Source organism: Lutra lutra, chromosome 2 (assembly GCF_902655055.1).
Source record: "Lutra lutra chromosome 2, mLutLut1.2, whole genome shotgun sequence".
Classification (NCBI taxonomy): Eukaryota; Metazoa; Chordata; class Mammalia; order Carnivora; family Mustelidae; genus Lutra; species Lutra lutra.
In genome coordinates, this window is record NC_062279.1 from 186,224,826 (window position 1) to 186,241,606 (window position 16,781).

At 36.0% G+C, this 16,781-nt stretch overlaps 1 protein-coding gene across 10 annotated transcripts in view; it reads right to left on the reverse strand.

The window, feature by feature from the left end:
* Positions 1-16,781, reverse strand: part of CLOCK (clock circadian regulator) — a 137,693-nt gene that overhangs the window by 52,904 nt on the left and 68,008 nt on the right. For 9 of the 10 annotated variants that reach the window (XM_047719335.1, XM_047719340.1, XM_047719342.1 and 6 more), the window contains 2 exons: positions 14,786-14,934; positions 11,621-11,712 (listed from right to left, as the gene is read on the reverse strand). In XM_047719335.1, the coding sequence (XP_047575291.1) occupies positions 11,621-11,712; positions 14,786-14,934 (241 nt within the window). Of the gene's footprint in view, positions 1-11,620; positions 11,713-14,785; positions 14,935-16,781 lie in introns of those variants that run through there. The other variant, XM_047719343.1, reaches the window with a different exon arrangement.

Genomic DNA, 16,781 nt, shown 5'->3' on the forward strand with positions numbered 1-16,781 from the left:
CCCCCCACCCCCCGTATTGGGTCTCTTCTGATTTGTTTTAAGATTTTATTCATTTATTTGACAGAGAGATCACAAGCAGGCAGAGAGGCAGGCAGAGAGAGAGGAGGAAGCAGGCTCCCCGCTGAGCAGAGAGCCCGACGCGGGGCTCGATCCCAGGACCCTGACTCCGGGATCATGACCTGAGCCGAAGGCAGCGGCCCAACCCACTGAGCCACCCAGGCGCCCATCTTCTGATTTGTTTAGTGTATATTTCCCTGGGACTGCTGTTGCCCTTTTAGTATTTTGTTCTGTTCTTCATCTATTCTTCTCTGGACAGAATGACAAAACAGAAAAACTCACCTCAACAAAGAGAATAAGAAGTAATACTGACTGCCAGGGACCTAATCAATATGGACCTAAGATGTCAGGAACTACAGTTCAGAATAATGATTATAAATAAACTAGCTGGGCTTGAAAAAAACATAGGAGCCACTAGAGAATCCCTTTCCAGAGAAATAAAAGAACTCAAATCTAACCAAGTTGAAATAAAAAGGCAATTAATGAGATACAATTAAAAATGGAGGCCCTACCTGCTAGGATAAATGAGGCAGAAGACAGAATTAGTGATAGAGAAGCCCAAACAATGGAGAATAAAGAAGCTGAGAAAAAGAGAGATGAACAACTACTGGATCACAAGAGGAGAACTCGAGAAGTAAGTGACAACATAAAGCAAAACAATATTAGAGTAATTGGGATCTCATAAGAACAGGAAAGAGAGAGAGGAGCAGAAAGTACACTGGAGCAAATTATACTGAAAAATGTCCCTAATCTGGGGAAGAAAATAGGTATCAAAATCCAGGAGGCACAGAAAATCCCCTCAAAATCAAAAACAGTTCAAAACCCTGACATATAAGAGTGAGACGTAAAATATCAGAGACAGAAAATCCTGAAAGTAGCTTGGGAGAAGAGATCTGTAACCTACAAGGGTAAAAACACGACACTGACAACAGACCTATCCACAGAGACCTCCTAAGTCAGAAAGTACAGGCATGATATATTGAAGGTGCTAAATGAGAAGAATATGCAATCAATAATACTTTATCCAGCTATGATGTCATTCAAAATAGGACATATAAAAAGCTTCCAGGACAAAGAGAAACTAAAAGAATTTGTGATCCCTAAACCATCCCTGTAAGAGATATTGAAAGGGATCCTCTAAGCAAAGAGAGAGCCCAAAAGTAACAGACCAGAAAGGAACAGAGACAACATTCAGTAACAGTCACCTTACAGGCAATACAATGGCACTAAGTTCATATCTTTCAATGGTTACCCTGAATGTCAATGGGCTAAATGTCCTAATCAAAAGACATAGCATACAAGAATAGGTTTTTTAAAAAGCAAGACTCATCAATACACTGTCTGCAAGACACTCATTTTAGACCAAAAGAGACCTCCAGATTAAAAGCGGGGGCAGGGCAGAAAACCATTTACCGTGCTAATGGACATCAAAAGCAAGCTGCGGTGCCAATCCTCACATCAGACAAATTAGATTTTAAACCAAAGACTGTAATAAGAGATGAGGAAGGACACTATATCATACTTAAACGGTCTATCCAACAAGAAGATCTAACAACTATAAATATTTATGCCCTTAACATGGGAGCAACCAATTACATAAGCCAATTAATAATAAAATCAAACACATAGATACTCATACAATAATAGTAGGGAATTTTAACATGCCCCTCACTGCAATGGACAGATCATCTAAGCAAACTCAACAAGAAAACAAGGGCACAGAATGACATGCTGGACCAGATGGACTTCACAGATACATTCAGAACATTCCATACCAAAGCAAAGAAAAACACAATCTTCTTGAGTGCACATGGAACATTCTCCAGGATAGATCCCATCTTGGGTCACAAATCAGGTCTCCACCAGTACCAAAAAACTGAGATCATTCCCTGAATGTTTTCGGAACATAATGCTTTGAATCTGGAACTCAGCTACAAGAGGAAAGTTGGAAAGAGAACTCAAGTACACGGAGATAAAAGAGCATCCTACTAAAGAATCAATGGGTCAACCAGGAAATTAAAGAAGAATTTTAAAAATTCATGGAAACAAATGAAAATACAACTGTTCAAAATCTCTGGGAAGTGGCAAAGGCAGTCCTAAAAGGGAAGTGGATAGCACTTCAAGCTTTTCTCAAGAAATAAGAAAGGTCTCAAATACACAACCTAATCTAACACTTAAAGGAGCTGGAAAAAGAACAGCAAATAATGCCTAAACCCAGCAGGAGAAAAGAAATACTAAAGACTGAGCAGAAATCAATGAAACAGAAACAAAAGAACAGTAGGACAGATCAATAAAACTAGGAGCTGGTTCTCTCAAAGAGTAAGACTGACAAAGCCCCAGCCAGACTTATCCAAAAGAAAAGAGCAAAGACCAAAATAAATAAAATCATGAAAGAGGAGAGATCACAACCAACATCAAAGAAATACAAACAATTTTAAGAACATCTCATGAGCAATTACATGCTGACAACTTAGACAATCTGGAAGAAATGGATGTATTCCTAGAGACATACAAACTATCAAAACTGAAACAGGAAGAAATAGAAAACCTGAACAGACCCATAACCAGCAAGGAGATGAAGCAGTAATCAAAAATCTCCAAACAAGAGCCTAGGATCAGATGGCTTTGCAGGGGAATTCTATCAAACATTTAAAGAAGAACTAATACCTTTTCTTCTGAAACGGTTTCAAAAAACTCAAAACAGAAGGAAAACTCCCAAACTCTTTCTATGAGGCCAGCATCATCTTGATCCCAAAACCATATAAAGACCCCATCAAAAAGAAGAAATACAGACCAAAATCCCTGATGAACATGGATACCAAAATTCTCACCAAGATACTAGCCAACAGCATCCAATAGTACATTAAAAGGATTATTCAGCATGACCAAGTGGGATGTATTCCTGGGCTGCAAGGTTGGTTGAACATCCAGAAATCAATCAATGTGATACACTACATTAATAAAACAAAGACTAAGAACCATACGATCCTCTCAATAGATGCAGAAAAAGCATTTGACAAAGTAACATGCTTTCTAGATAAAAACTCTTCACAGTGTAGGGAGAGAGGGTACATACCTCAACATCATAAAAGCCATCATCCATGAAAAGCCCACAGCGAACATGGCAGGATGGCCACTCTTACCAATGTTGTTTGACATAGTACTAGAAGTCCTAGACCCAGCAATCAGACAACAGAAAGAAATAAAAGGCATCCGAATCAGCAAAGAATTCAAACTCTCACTCTTTGCAGATGACATGATACTCTATGTGGAAAATCCAAAAGACTCCACCCCAAAATTGCTATAACTGATATAGGATTTCAGCAAAGCATTAGGATATAAAATCAATGCACAGATATCAGCTGCATTTTATATACTAACAGTGAGACAGGAAAAAGAATTTAAGGAATCAATCCCATTTACAAGTAAACCAAAAATCATTAAGATATCTCGGAATAAACCTAACCAAAGAGCCAAAGGATGTGTACTCAGAAAAATACAGAATACTCATGAAAGAAATTGAGGAAGACTTGGAAAAACTTTCCATGCTCATGGATGGGAAGGACAAATATTGTTAAAATGTCTCTGCTACCTAGAGCAATCTACACATTCAACCCAATCGATATCAAAATACCATCAACTTTTTTTCACAGAACTGGAATGAATAATCCTAAAATTTGTACAGACCCAGAAAAGACCCCAAATAGCCAAAGGGATGTTGAAAAAGAAAACCAAAGCTGGTGGCATCACACTCCCAGACTTCAAGCTCTACTACAAAGCTGTAATCGTCAAGACAGCATGTTACTCGCACAAAAACAGACACATAGATCGATGGAACAGAACAGAGAACCCAGAAATGGACCCTCAACTCTATGGTCAACTAATCTTTGGCAAGGCAAGAAAGAATGTCCAATGGAACAAAATCTCTTCAGCACATGGTACTGGACAGCCACATGCAAAGGATGAAACTGGACCTTTTCCTTATTCCACACACAAAAAATAGACTCAAAATGGATGAAAGACCTAAATGGGACACAGGAATCTATCTAAATCCTAGACGAGAACACAGGCAGCAACCTCCGTGACCTTAGCCACAGCAATTTCTTGCTAGACACGTCTCCAAAGGCAAGGAAAACAAAGGCAAAAATGAAATACTGGGACATCATCAAGATCAAAAGCTTTCACACAACAAAGGAAACAGTTGACAAAACGAAAAGACAACCAACAGAATGGGAGAAGAGATTTCCAAATGTCTTATGAGGTAAAGTGTTAGTCTCCAGAATCAATAAAGAACTTATCAAACCCAACACCCAAAGAATAAATAATCCAATCAAGAAAAGGGCAGAAGACATGAACAAACATGTCTCAAAGAAGACATCAAAATGGCCAACAGACACATGAAAAAAATGCTTAACATCATTTGGCATCAGGCTAAATACAAATAAAAAAACACAGTTAAGATACCACTTCACACCAGTCAGAATGGCTAAAATCAACAGGTCAGGAAATAACAGGTGCTGGCAAGGATGTGGAGAAATGGGAACACCTGTTGGTGGCCGTGCAAGCTGGTGCAGCCACTCTGGAAAACAGGATATAGGTTCCTCAGAAAGTTGAAAATAGAGCTACCCTATGACCCAGCAATTGCACTACTGGGAATTTACCCCAAAGATACAAAGGTAGTGACCCAAAGGGGCAACTGCACCCAATGTTGATAGCATCAGTGTCTATAGTAGCCAACTATGGAAAGAGCCCAGATGTTCATCGACAACTGAATGGATAAAGAAGATGTGGTATATATATATTTGATGGAATATTATGTAGCCATCAAAAAAAGAAATCTTGTAATTTGTGACAACATGGATGGAACTAGAGGGTATTATGCTAAGTGAAATAAGTCAACCAGAGAAAGAAAATTATCATATGATCTCAATGTGGAATTTAAGAAACAAGGCACAGGATCACAAGAAAGAGAGAAAAACATGAAACAAGATGTAACCAGGGTGGGAGACAAACCATAAGAGACTCTTAATATTAGGAAACAAACTGAGCTTGCAGGAGGGGACGGCAGTGGTGGATGGGGTGGCTGGGGGGATGGACACTGAAAAGGGTATATGTTGTAGTGAACACTGTGTGTTGTGTAAGACTAATGAATCACAAACCTGTGCCCCTGAAATAAATAATACATTATATGCTAATTAACTGAATTTAAATTAAAAAAATTAAAAAACAAAGACTGGAATGCTTGACTAGCTCAGTCAGTGAAACATATGACTCTTGATCTTGGGGTGTGAGTTTGTATGGAAATATAATTGAAACATTATAAAAAACTACATGCCAACAAATTGGACAACACAGAAGAAATGGATAAATTCCTGGAAACAAATAACCTACCAAAACTGAACAGGAAAATAAAAATTTGAACAGACCAACTACCAGAAAGAAATGGAATCAGTAATCAAAAAACTCCCAACAAACAAAATCCTAGGACCAGATGGCTTCACAGGTGAACTCTACCAAATATTCAAAGGTAATACCTATGCTTCTCAAACTCTTCCAAAAAACCGAGGGGAAGAAAAGCTTCCAAATTCACTTTGTGAAGCCACCATTTACCCTGATATGAAAACCACTAAAAAACTACAAGAAAAAAAAGAGAGAGAGAGAAAGAGAGAACTTCAGGGCAATCCCTGTAGTTCATCCCTGATGAACTTAAGTGCAAAATCCTTAACAAAATATCAACAAACCAAATCCAACAATACATTTTAAAAAGCATTCATCACAATCAAGTGGGATTTATTTCTGGGATACAGTGGTTCAATATTCACAAATGAATTAATGCGATACATCAAGTCAATTAAGAGAAAGGATACAAACCATATGAGCATCTCAACAGATGCAGAAAAAGTATCTGACAAAGTGCAACATCCATTCATGATTGAAGATTTCAATAAAGTGGGTTTAGAGGGAACATACCTTAACATAATAAAAGCCAAAGATGAAAACACACAGCTAACATCATACTCAGTGGTGAAATACTGAGAGCTTTTCCCTTAAGTCAAGAACAAGACAATCGTGTCCAATCTCCGCACTTTTATTCAACACAGCACTGGAAGTCCTAGCCACAACAATCAACCAAGGAAAAGAAATAAAAGGCATCCAATTTGGTAAGGAAGAAGCAAAACTTTCACTATTTGCAGTTGATAGGATACTGTATATAGAAAACTCAAATGACTAACAACCTTAATGGGGAAAAATAGCTTTTCCGCTATGGTCAGGAGACACACAATGCTATCCACTCTTACCACTTTTATTCAACACAGTACTGGACTTACTAGCTACAGCAGTCAGACAACAGAAAGCAATATAAGGCATCCAAATCTGTAAGAAAGAAGGAAAACTTTCACTATTTGCAGATGACATGATCCTGTATATAGAAAACCCAAAAGATTCCACCAACAAACTGATACACTAAATCACTAGAACTGATACACTAATTCAGTAATCAATCTACAGAAATCTGCTGCACTTCTAGATACCAATAATAAAACAGCACAAAGAGAAGTTAAGAAAACAATCCCATTTGCAATTGCACCAAATTAATGAGATACTTAGGAATAAACCTAACCAAAGAGATCAAAGACTTATGCTCTGAAAACTGTAAAACACTTACAAAAGAAATGGAAGGTGACACAAAGAAATGGAAAGACATTCCATGATCATGGACTGGGAAAGCAAATATTGTTAAAATGTCTACACTACCCAAAGCAATCTACACATTTAATGCAATCCCTATCAAAATACCAACAGCATCTTTTATGGAACTAGAAGAAATGATCCTAAAATTTGTATGGAACCACAAAAGACCCCAAATAACCAAAGCAATCTTGAAAAAGAAAAGCAAAGCTGGATGCCTCACAATTCTGGACTTAAAGTTATAGTATAAACCTGTAGGAATCAAAACAGTAGGGTACTGGCACAAAAACAGACATACAGATCAATGGAACAGAATAGAAAACCCTGAAATAAACCCACAATTATATGGTCAATATTCAACAAAGCAGGAAAGAATATCCAATGGGAAACAGTCTCTTCAGCAAACACTGCTGGAAAAACTGGACAACATGCAAAAGAATGAAACCAGACCACCTTCTTACACCATACCCGAAAATAAATTTGAAATGGATTAAAGACCTAAATATGAGACTTGAAAATCCTAGGAGAGAGAATAGGTAGTAACTTCTCTGATATGAGCCATTGCAAACTTCTTGTAGATAGGTCTGCTGAGGCAAGAGAAACAAAAGCAAAAATAAACTATAGTGACTACATCAAAATAAAAAGCTTTTTCAAAGGAAATAATCGACAAAACTAAAAGGCAACCTATGGAAGGGGGACAAGATATTTACAAATGACATTATCTGATAAAGGGTTAGCATTTGAAATATATAAAGAACTTACAAAATCCAAGACCCCAAAACCAAATAACCAATTTAAAAAAATGGGCAGAAGACATGAACAGACACTTCTCCAAAAACATACAGATGGCCAAAAGACACATGAAAAGATGCTCATCGTCACTTATCATCAGGGAAATGCAAATCAATACTACAATAGGATATCACCTTACACCTGGTTAGAATGGCTAAATCAACAACACAAGAAACAACTGGTGTTGGTAAGGATGTGGAGAAAATGGAACATTCTTGCATTGTTGGTGGGAATGCAAACTGGTGTAGCCACTGTGGAAGACAGTATGGAAGCTCCTTAGAAAGTTAAAAATAGAACTACCCCATGATCAAGCAATCACACTACTAGGTATCTACCCACAGAATACAACACTAATTCAAAGGGATACATGCACCCTTATGTTTATAGCGGCATTATTTATAACAGCAAAGATATGGAAACAGCCCAAGTCTCCACTTGACAGATGAACCGATAAGGAAGATGTGGTATGTATTTATGTATGTACAAACACACACCCCCCCACACACAAATATACAATGAAGTATTATTCAGCCATAAAAAAGAATGAAATCCTGCCATTTGCAACAACATGGATGGAGCCACAGAGTATAATGCTAAGTGAACTAAGTCAGTCATAAGATTTCACTGATATGTGGAACTTAAGAAACAAAACAAATGAGCAAAGGAAAAAAGAGAGAGAGACAGACCAAGAAACAGACTCTTATCTCTAGAGAACAAACTGATGGTTACCAGAGGGGAGGTGGGTAGGAAAAGGGGTTAAACAGGTGATGGGGACTAAGGAGTACACTTCTGATAAGCAATGGGTGATATACAAAATTGCTTTATCACTACATTATACACTTGAAACTAATATAACACTATATGTTAACTAACTGGAATTAAAATAAAAACTTAAAATGGAAGTTTAGAGAAAGGGACAGTACCTCCTTGTGGATCTGTATCTAAGATAAGGCTGACAGGGCACTAGCCCTTCCCTTATAAATTACTGGAGAGAGTAGCCAGCTACCAAGGGGAATGAGGTACATACTAGGAGATTATTTCACATAGATACGACTTTGTAGAAAGAGCTGATCAGCCTAAATCCTCCTGATTTCCTAGACAATTCTCAAGCTACCACCCCTCCCTCCCAAGGATGAGAAGGAATATTCCTCAGGCAATAGAGATAAAAGGGAAACAGACGGGTGGCAATGGAGGAAAGGTGAGAAACAGCCAACACACAAGTTGTAAGTTTCCCAGTTCTTAAATTAATTAGCTACCGGACCTTGGACAAGCTGCAACTTTTCTGAACCTCATCCATAAAATGAGCTGAATGATTTAATATCTTCTACTAGCAGCTCTAATATTCTAAGATAGAGCCTATATTTAAAATTCTGCTGAAAATGCTTTCAGGACTGCTTGTCTGTAATAATCAACACAAGTGGCCAACAGTAACACAACTAGGTTAGGTGGACCAAGGTTGTAATATATATACACATTTATACATGTCCTCCTTGTATCTTGTACATATCTTGGCATATTAATGTTAGAACATATATAATATATAGTAGCTAATATATAGTAGTAGATATATTGTATATGTATATGTAAAGTTAATATATAGTACCTGTTAATATTCGTTAAAAAGCAAAAATGTCCTTATTAATAAATAAATAAATGTAACACTTTTTAGTAATCTTAAAAGTTGCAAGGATAATAAGGCAATTCATATTTTCAAAATTTTTTAATATGTTCCAATTTTCTCTGTTGCATGTTACAATGTTCTAATTTCCAAATTTATTTATTTTTTTGTAGTTACCTATGTTATGTACTACTGTGTCTTAACAAATAATAATAAAACAATCTGACCAGTGTAAAGAAAATTTGGAGACAATGCTTCTCTGTATAGCCTATTAGGGAATTTACCTTCATTAAGATATTAAGAAACAAGTGAAGATATTATACAAATTTGTGTAAGAAATGTTTCATACCAATAAAGCAGAGTGGGTACTTTATGATTAATATAGAAGAGCTTATTAAACCACTGCATTGAGGTTATAATCATAAAACAAAAATTAAGGAGTGATTAAATGAGTTATTTCCTTTCTCTGTTGAGACATTAGGATGTGTGTACACTTTCATAAACACATTACTTATATCTAACAAGATAATTTTGGACAACTTCAATGAGTTTAGTGATGAGAAGATGATCAGAAGGCTATTACAGACCACTCCTATAAACTCTAGAAGTAATAAAACAATTTTGTTACAGAAGAACACTTACCTTTTAGAGGAAAAAGACCCTTAAAATTACAGACTATTATTTGGTTTGTAACTAAAGTGTCTGCTAATTTAAAGACCCAGTTGCTGGTTTTTGAGCTACAAGATCTGTTCTTTGGCTAGCTTTCACTGAAAAGAAGTTTCATCACTGGCAGTGTGCACAGAGGCTCAGGCCACGGAGCTCAGAGGATACAGTGAATCCTAGCTGAGCTACTTCCTCTGTTTTGGGTAACATAATCCCTTTGTTCCTTGATTTCCTCATCTGAGGCAAGAAAGAAAGGGATACTAACAGACTCTACTTCATAAGATTACTGTGAGCATTCATTGAGTTAATATGTGAAATATGTTCTATTACTGTTCAGATTTAAAGCACAGTAATAAATATATATATATATATATATATTTACAGTCCAACAAATTTTCATATGGGAACATTTCTGCTGAGTATGTACCTAAGCAATCCAGCAATTAACTGTTCTATCTAAAGTATCAACAGAAAAATAACTCAATTTCCAAAGTATCTTACATTGCTTTAGACTTTAGTTGATATACAAAGACACTTGCAATATGGTCATTACACACATATACATGACATAGATAAATGCTTATGGTCTAAAATAATATATCCAGGGGCACCTGGGTGGCTCAGTGGGTTAAGCCGCTGCCTTCAGCTCAGGTCATGATCCCAGGGTCCTGGGGTCGAGTCCCGCATCGGGCTCTCTGCTCAGCAGGAAGCCTGCTTCCCTTCCTCTCTCTCTGCCTGCCTCTCTGCCTACTTGTGATCTCTGTCTGTCAAATAAATAAATAAAATCTTTAAAAAAATAAAAATAAAAAATAAAATAAAATAATATATCCAAACAAACAAGGTTTAAGAGATGCAAATTATCTCTGTTAGAATATCTCTAACATCTCTATCTCGACTGCTTTCTTCAGCTCTATGTCTATTTTATTAAGAGTTTATTTTTCTTGTCCTTAACTGTTACTGCCAAAGTATACCACCTCTGTTTCCTATCTAAGTTTTCATGGAAATTTGATAATGAGCTGTGTACTTTGTATACAGAGATGATACCTATATTATTCTACACAGGAAATGATTAAAAAGTAGAAAAGTAAAATTGATAGATATGAGTGACTCAAAATGTTTGTGGATTTTATAATTGTATGAGGTATTGAGTTTTTTCAATTACAAGCAAGCATGTTCTGAATTGTTTTCAAAAATAATTTTGTTACAGAACACTTATTTCCTTTTAGAAGTTTCTACTTGAATTAAGAAAGGTTGTCTTTCGATGTATATTCAATGTTTTAATATTTCCAAAATACTTCATTTATTATCATTCCACATTGTATTTAGGTGAATTTCAATTTGTTAAAAATGATCCTTGGTCCAGTAGTATACATTTCATAATAATATTTAAAGATTTTATTTTTAAGTAATCTCTATACCCAATATGGGGCTTAAACTCATGACCCAGAGATCAGGAGTCTCAGATTTTACCGAGCCAGCCAGGGGCACCTGGGCATAAATAATATTTAACATGTAATGAATAAAATACATTATTCTTTACTTGAATGTTGTTAGTGGCCTCAGGTAGAGAACTTGATAACTATAGGTTTCTGACTTTTATTAAACCTCTCAAAAATCATGTAATATTAAAAAATATAAAAATTTAACACTACCTTACCACATAGTACTATTTACTTATACATATCAGGGAACTAAGACTTTCCAATATTAAATTAATATTGTTAAAACCATACTAATATTCATCACCTCAATGACTTTTTTGAGGAAAACAAACTTTTCAAAAATTAAATCTAGACATACCTCTAACATTAATTGTGTAAATTCTTCATTACTAAGGAATGTAGGTTTCCAGTCCTGTCGAATTTCACTGGCATCTGACTGTGCAGTGATTTCTGTAAAGATTATTTGACACATTAGTGGCATACTCCAAACACAGGGTAGGGGCAAGGGGTGATACAAAAGTCCAACAAGTTGCGTTCTCTCCTCCCTCTCTATTTAATATGAGAACCACAAGCAGTAACATTTATTGGTTTTAGGTAGGTATCAGGAGGCCCAGGTTTGGGTATGATGAAATACATGCACTAACGTGGCAAGTTATCTCCTTGGATTCGGTCTTTTGGAAATACTAGTCTTTGGTTTTTCTTTGGGGAGCTTTGGTATTGCTATATTGCTGAAGACCTGAGAATGCTTCCTGCTTGACATAATGACCAAATAAGAATCAAAATAGGCATACTAGTTATAAGCACTGGGAAGAATCATTTTTCTCTTGACATTCAAATAGTGGAACCTAGTTAGAGCAATCGGACAAGAACCTGGAGGAAAGAAGCCAAGGAGGTCAATCAGTCTGCTTTTAACTAAGATGACTTTAGCTTTGCCTATTACCAGGCAGAAAGATTCCTCCCAACCTGAGGTGCTGTATTCCAAACTAATCAAGGAGACTAAAATTTGCAGAAAAACTTTAAAGTAATAATCCCAGAGTGATTTTGCTTAGTGTCCTCTTGAATGTTTTCTTAGTGGTAAGGAACTGGTCAGAAATCTGGAAATCCCTGGCTTGGGGCACACGTTTTAACAAAATTATTAGTTTATTTTGCAACATTTTTCTAATGGATTTAGTTACAAGAAAGCTAAAAATGACGAAACCTGAACTATTTAGTTAATAAATATTTTTCCATTTTTAAATGCAGACATATTCAACAACTTGGCAAAATAAAAATCTGTATCATAGATTTTACTCTATAAAATATATTCTACTTTGCAGTGAAAAGTAGGGACCAAGCGGTTTTGATTTTCTATTAGCAGATATATAAACGTAGGATATTAAATTATCACCCAACATTTGGCATATTGAAAATGCCTGTATTACAATATTATAAGTAACTAAGAACTCTAGCTACTAATTCTGTAGAATATAGTCATGCTTTTCAAATTCACACCAATTATATACATCCAGAAAAAGAATTTAAATCCACAAGCAAATCCATTAAGTTTAGTTAAACACAGGCTTAGAGTACTAATAAAAGTATTTAAGAACTCCCTTTCAATTTAAGGTAAACTTTGCTTTTGTGAGAATTATATATCCAATTTTGGAAAAAAAAAAAAAAAACAAAAAACCTGACCTACTTAATGCCAGAATTAATCCTCTATTATCAGGGGCAAATGCATTCATATGATTTCATTTCATTCAGCAATCATTTATTGAACTGCAGTGTCTGAGGGGACTAGGTGTGCTAACAAGGGACACTACGGTTAGTGAGAATACGATTTGCAGAGGTAAAATGTAATGATAATGGTGACAATAAAAAAAGGAAAACAAGCAATTCTGACACATTTACGGAAGAATCACAGAATTTGGCAACTATGATACAGTACTAAGGAAGGTGAAAAAAATCTGTCTTTTCAGGCTTGAGTCCTAGGGCTTGAAAGGGTAGTGTTGTAAAAATGTAAAAAGGAAAGTTGAGAGAAAGAGGTGACTTGACAAAATGAAAATGAATTCAGTTTCAGATGCACAGTTTGAGCACATGCAAAAGAAAGATCTAGAAGTTATATGGAAACAAAAGACTGAAAAGTTTGCATCTAAAAATACAGATATGGTAGTTTAACAGAGAGGCAATAGAAGCTATGGAATGAGATAACCAAGGGAAAGAGTATAAAACAAGAGCACCAAAGAGAAGACATCTGGGGGGAAAAAGAAAGAGTTTCACTTAGGGAGGAGAGGTGAATGAAGAAGTGCAGTATAACACAGGCCAAGGGAGAAAAAGTCAGTGGTGGATGGATTAAAATTTCCAGTGCAGGGGCACCTGGGTGGCTCAGTGGGTTGAGACTGGACTCTTGATTTTGGCTCAGGCCATGATCTCAGGATCCTAGGACAGAGCCCCGAATCTGGCCCCACACTAAGCATGGAGCCTGCTTGGGATTCTCTCTCCCTTCCTCTGTGCCTCCCCTCACTCATACTCTCACACACACTCTCTCTCTCTAATAATAAATAAATATTTTTTGAAAAATTTCCAGTGTATTCAATATAAGAAAAAGCTATTGCTATTGTCTGACTGGCAGCAGAACAGGTGGGGCTGCTGCAATTGTGAAATTAATAAAAATAATTTCGAAGAGTGGTGAAGCATAAACCAGCCTGAAAATGCATGACTGAGTGAGCTCCAGAGGAGTGACTGAAAGTACTAGTTACAAATTCTCCTTCTGAAAAGTTTTATGGTTTCATTTGCCATCTGGAAAAGGACATGTCCTTCTACAAGTTTTTCATCTATTATCTCTGTTATCAAAACATTCAATATTCTTTAACTTTTTCATAACTCAGTCAAAATTATTTTCTTCAATTAATAATCACTTTATTTAATGAACAGTATTTATTTCCTAGACATACACTGAAATCATCTTTTAAATAGCATACAAGGCCCTCATGATGTGGTTCTTGCCTTTCTTTGAAATATACCCACGATCTTCCAACTCAACTATGCTCCAATTACACTGAACTCTTCCTGCTTCTCTGCGTTTGCACACACTATTCCTGTTTCCTCCAGGTGAAATGTTGTTCTCCTTAATCTAAAAGGAAGACTAGCTGCAAAATCAACTATTTTTAAGGTTTTCTTGACACATTCATTTCCCCTCTGTGTTCTCATGGTAAGTTTTTGTTTGCAAACACTACTCATGTTTTAAGTATCTGCAAAGTAAATTAGCTGTTTCCATATCTGTCTTCCTTGGCTTGAGTTAACTGAGGGCCAGGACTGCTATTCTGTACCCCAAGAACCTAGGATACAGTAGGCACTAAATAAATGTTTGTTGAATGAAATAAAGGACATACCAGGAAATCTTTAAAAAGGCAATTGATCACTTTCTCTCAAAAAAAAGGTGAGGAAGCATCCAATTTTAAGAATCACTGTCAAGATTCCATCACATTATGCTTTAAAGAAGACTCTTATTAAAAACATCTGTCTTATAAAGTTAAAATTTTACCTTTATGTTTTCGTAAAAAATCAATGCTCTTCTGCAGAACAGTAGATTTGTCCATCTTCCTAGCATTACCAGGAAGCATGGATCCCAGTTCTTTAATGAGAACATTAAATTGATCTCTACGTTTCTTTTCAGATTTGTTTCTAGATACTCTGATGGAAAAAAAAATTAAGCAGCCTTCAAACAATCCATTTGATTACACACATAGCTTAATACAATGCTGACTTTGGACACAACTACACACGTATGCACTTCCATCAATATAGGTGTAATAAATATTTATCCACAGGTTACCAACAATGTACAGTTAACTAGGGCAGTAATTTTCTTATCAGTTTATCACTGAAGAACTTACATATTCAGCACTTGCAAACATGTTCTTAGGAAAAGGCTAATAAGACAAACCTCATTCAAATCACAGGTTGTATCTGATCTAATATTTACCAAAAATTTGTATTTTACTTATTTGGCTATTATGAGTATTACTGAGATATATTTGTGGAAGTGCATATAATGTGTAAATACAAATTATTCAAAATTACTAGGTAGGAGAAAGTTAACCATTTCCTCTAAGTTTTAAATTACAAACAAATCTAAAAATGAAAATCTACCCTCAAGCTTATCCATTCAGTCTTCCTCTTTATTCTTGTATGGCCAGACTCCAGCACCGAGCTAGAACCATTTGTCTGCATCTCTCTCTCTCCATTAGGCTGTGTACACCTTGATAACAGAGGCCCAATTTTTTCACCTAAGCACTTAAGGGTAACATCTAACAAATATAAGCACTCAAAATATGCACACCAAATGAATTATTAGTACTATTGTATGTGAAGTAGCTAACCAGTAAACATATCAAGTGGCACCAAGACCTTTAGACAAGCAAATACAATTATTTATATAGCAACTAATCATTCTACTCTAACCTCTAATTGTATACTTCGTGAAGTTAGATTTTCTAATTCAGTTTTTGTTTAAGCAAAACTTGTTTATACTCATTTCCCAAAAGGTCAGAGGACAATTTTATTTATTTTTTGCTCGGTAACAAAGAAGTATATATTCTATATTATTACTGGGAAATGACTCCTCCTTCAAACAGTGAGTGCTTGCTATAATAACAGAGACTATGTTAATAAAGGCTAAGGATACTGAGAAAAGACAAGCTCTTTCAAGAAATTTATCAAATTCCAATGGAAATTCAGAGGATCCAGAGATGGCATCCTCATCTACTGAAGTGAATCATGAAGGTTGAGTGAGAAAAGGATGGTACTGGAGTGTACACAAGGCACTGCAGGTACAGAAAGCTCGTACAGGAACAAAAACCTATCACTAGTAGTCTGATATGGCTAAACACGGCTAATGAATAGGCTTTCTGTGCCCCAGTATGCTAGAGCTGGGGGCTGGGTGGGAGACATAAATGCTGGAAAAAATCATGAAGTTTTTATGTTACATAAAGGGATTTTAATTTAATCCTGAAAGTAATGGGAAGGCACTGAAAGGTTTTAAAGCAAAGAAATGATGGGAACGGAACAGCTCGTTAATAAGATCATTCTGGCATCAGAGTGAGGAAAGGATCAAAGCTTGGTGAAACAAAGTCATTTAACAAATACTCTTGAAAACTTACTGTACGGCAAACAAGCCTGGACACCAGATGACCATGTAGGAGGCAAGTGCAACACGCTAGCCTATAAACCATGGCAGTGGCAGTGTTAACAACAGCATGGGTTTGAGGGTTAAGAGGCAGAACTATCCATTCTAGGTAAATCAAACCTGGTTTACAGTGGGAAGCAAAAGGGAAACCTACAAGGACTCCCAAGTTACTGATAACGCTGTTTATTAATATGAAATAATAACATGTGATACTGGTTTTGGTGGACAGATGGTTTGGAGAGAATTTAGATATGATGAAATTGCCTGTTGCATATTTTAAAAGATATGCACAAGAGGCTTAGATATACAAATCCAGTTATATCCCTTCAGAAAACAGTAAGAAATAAACATT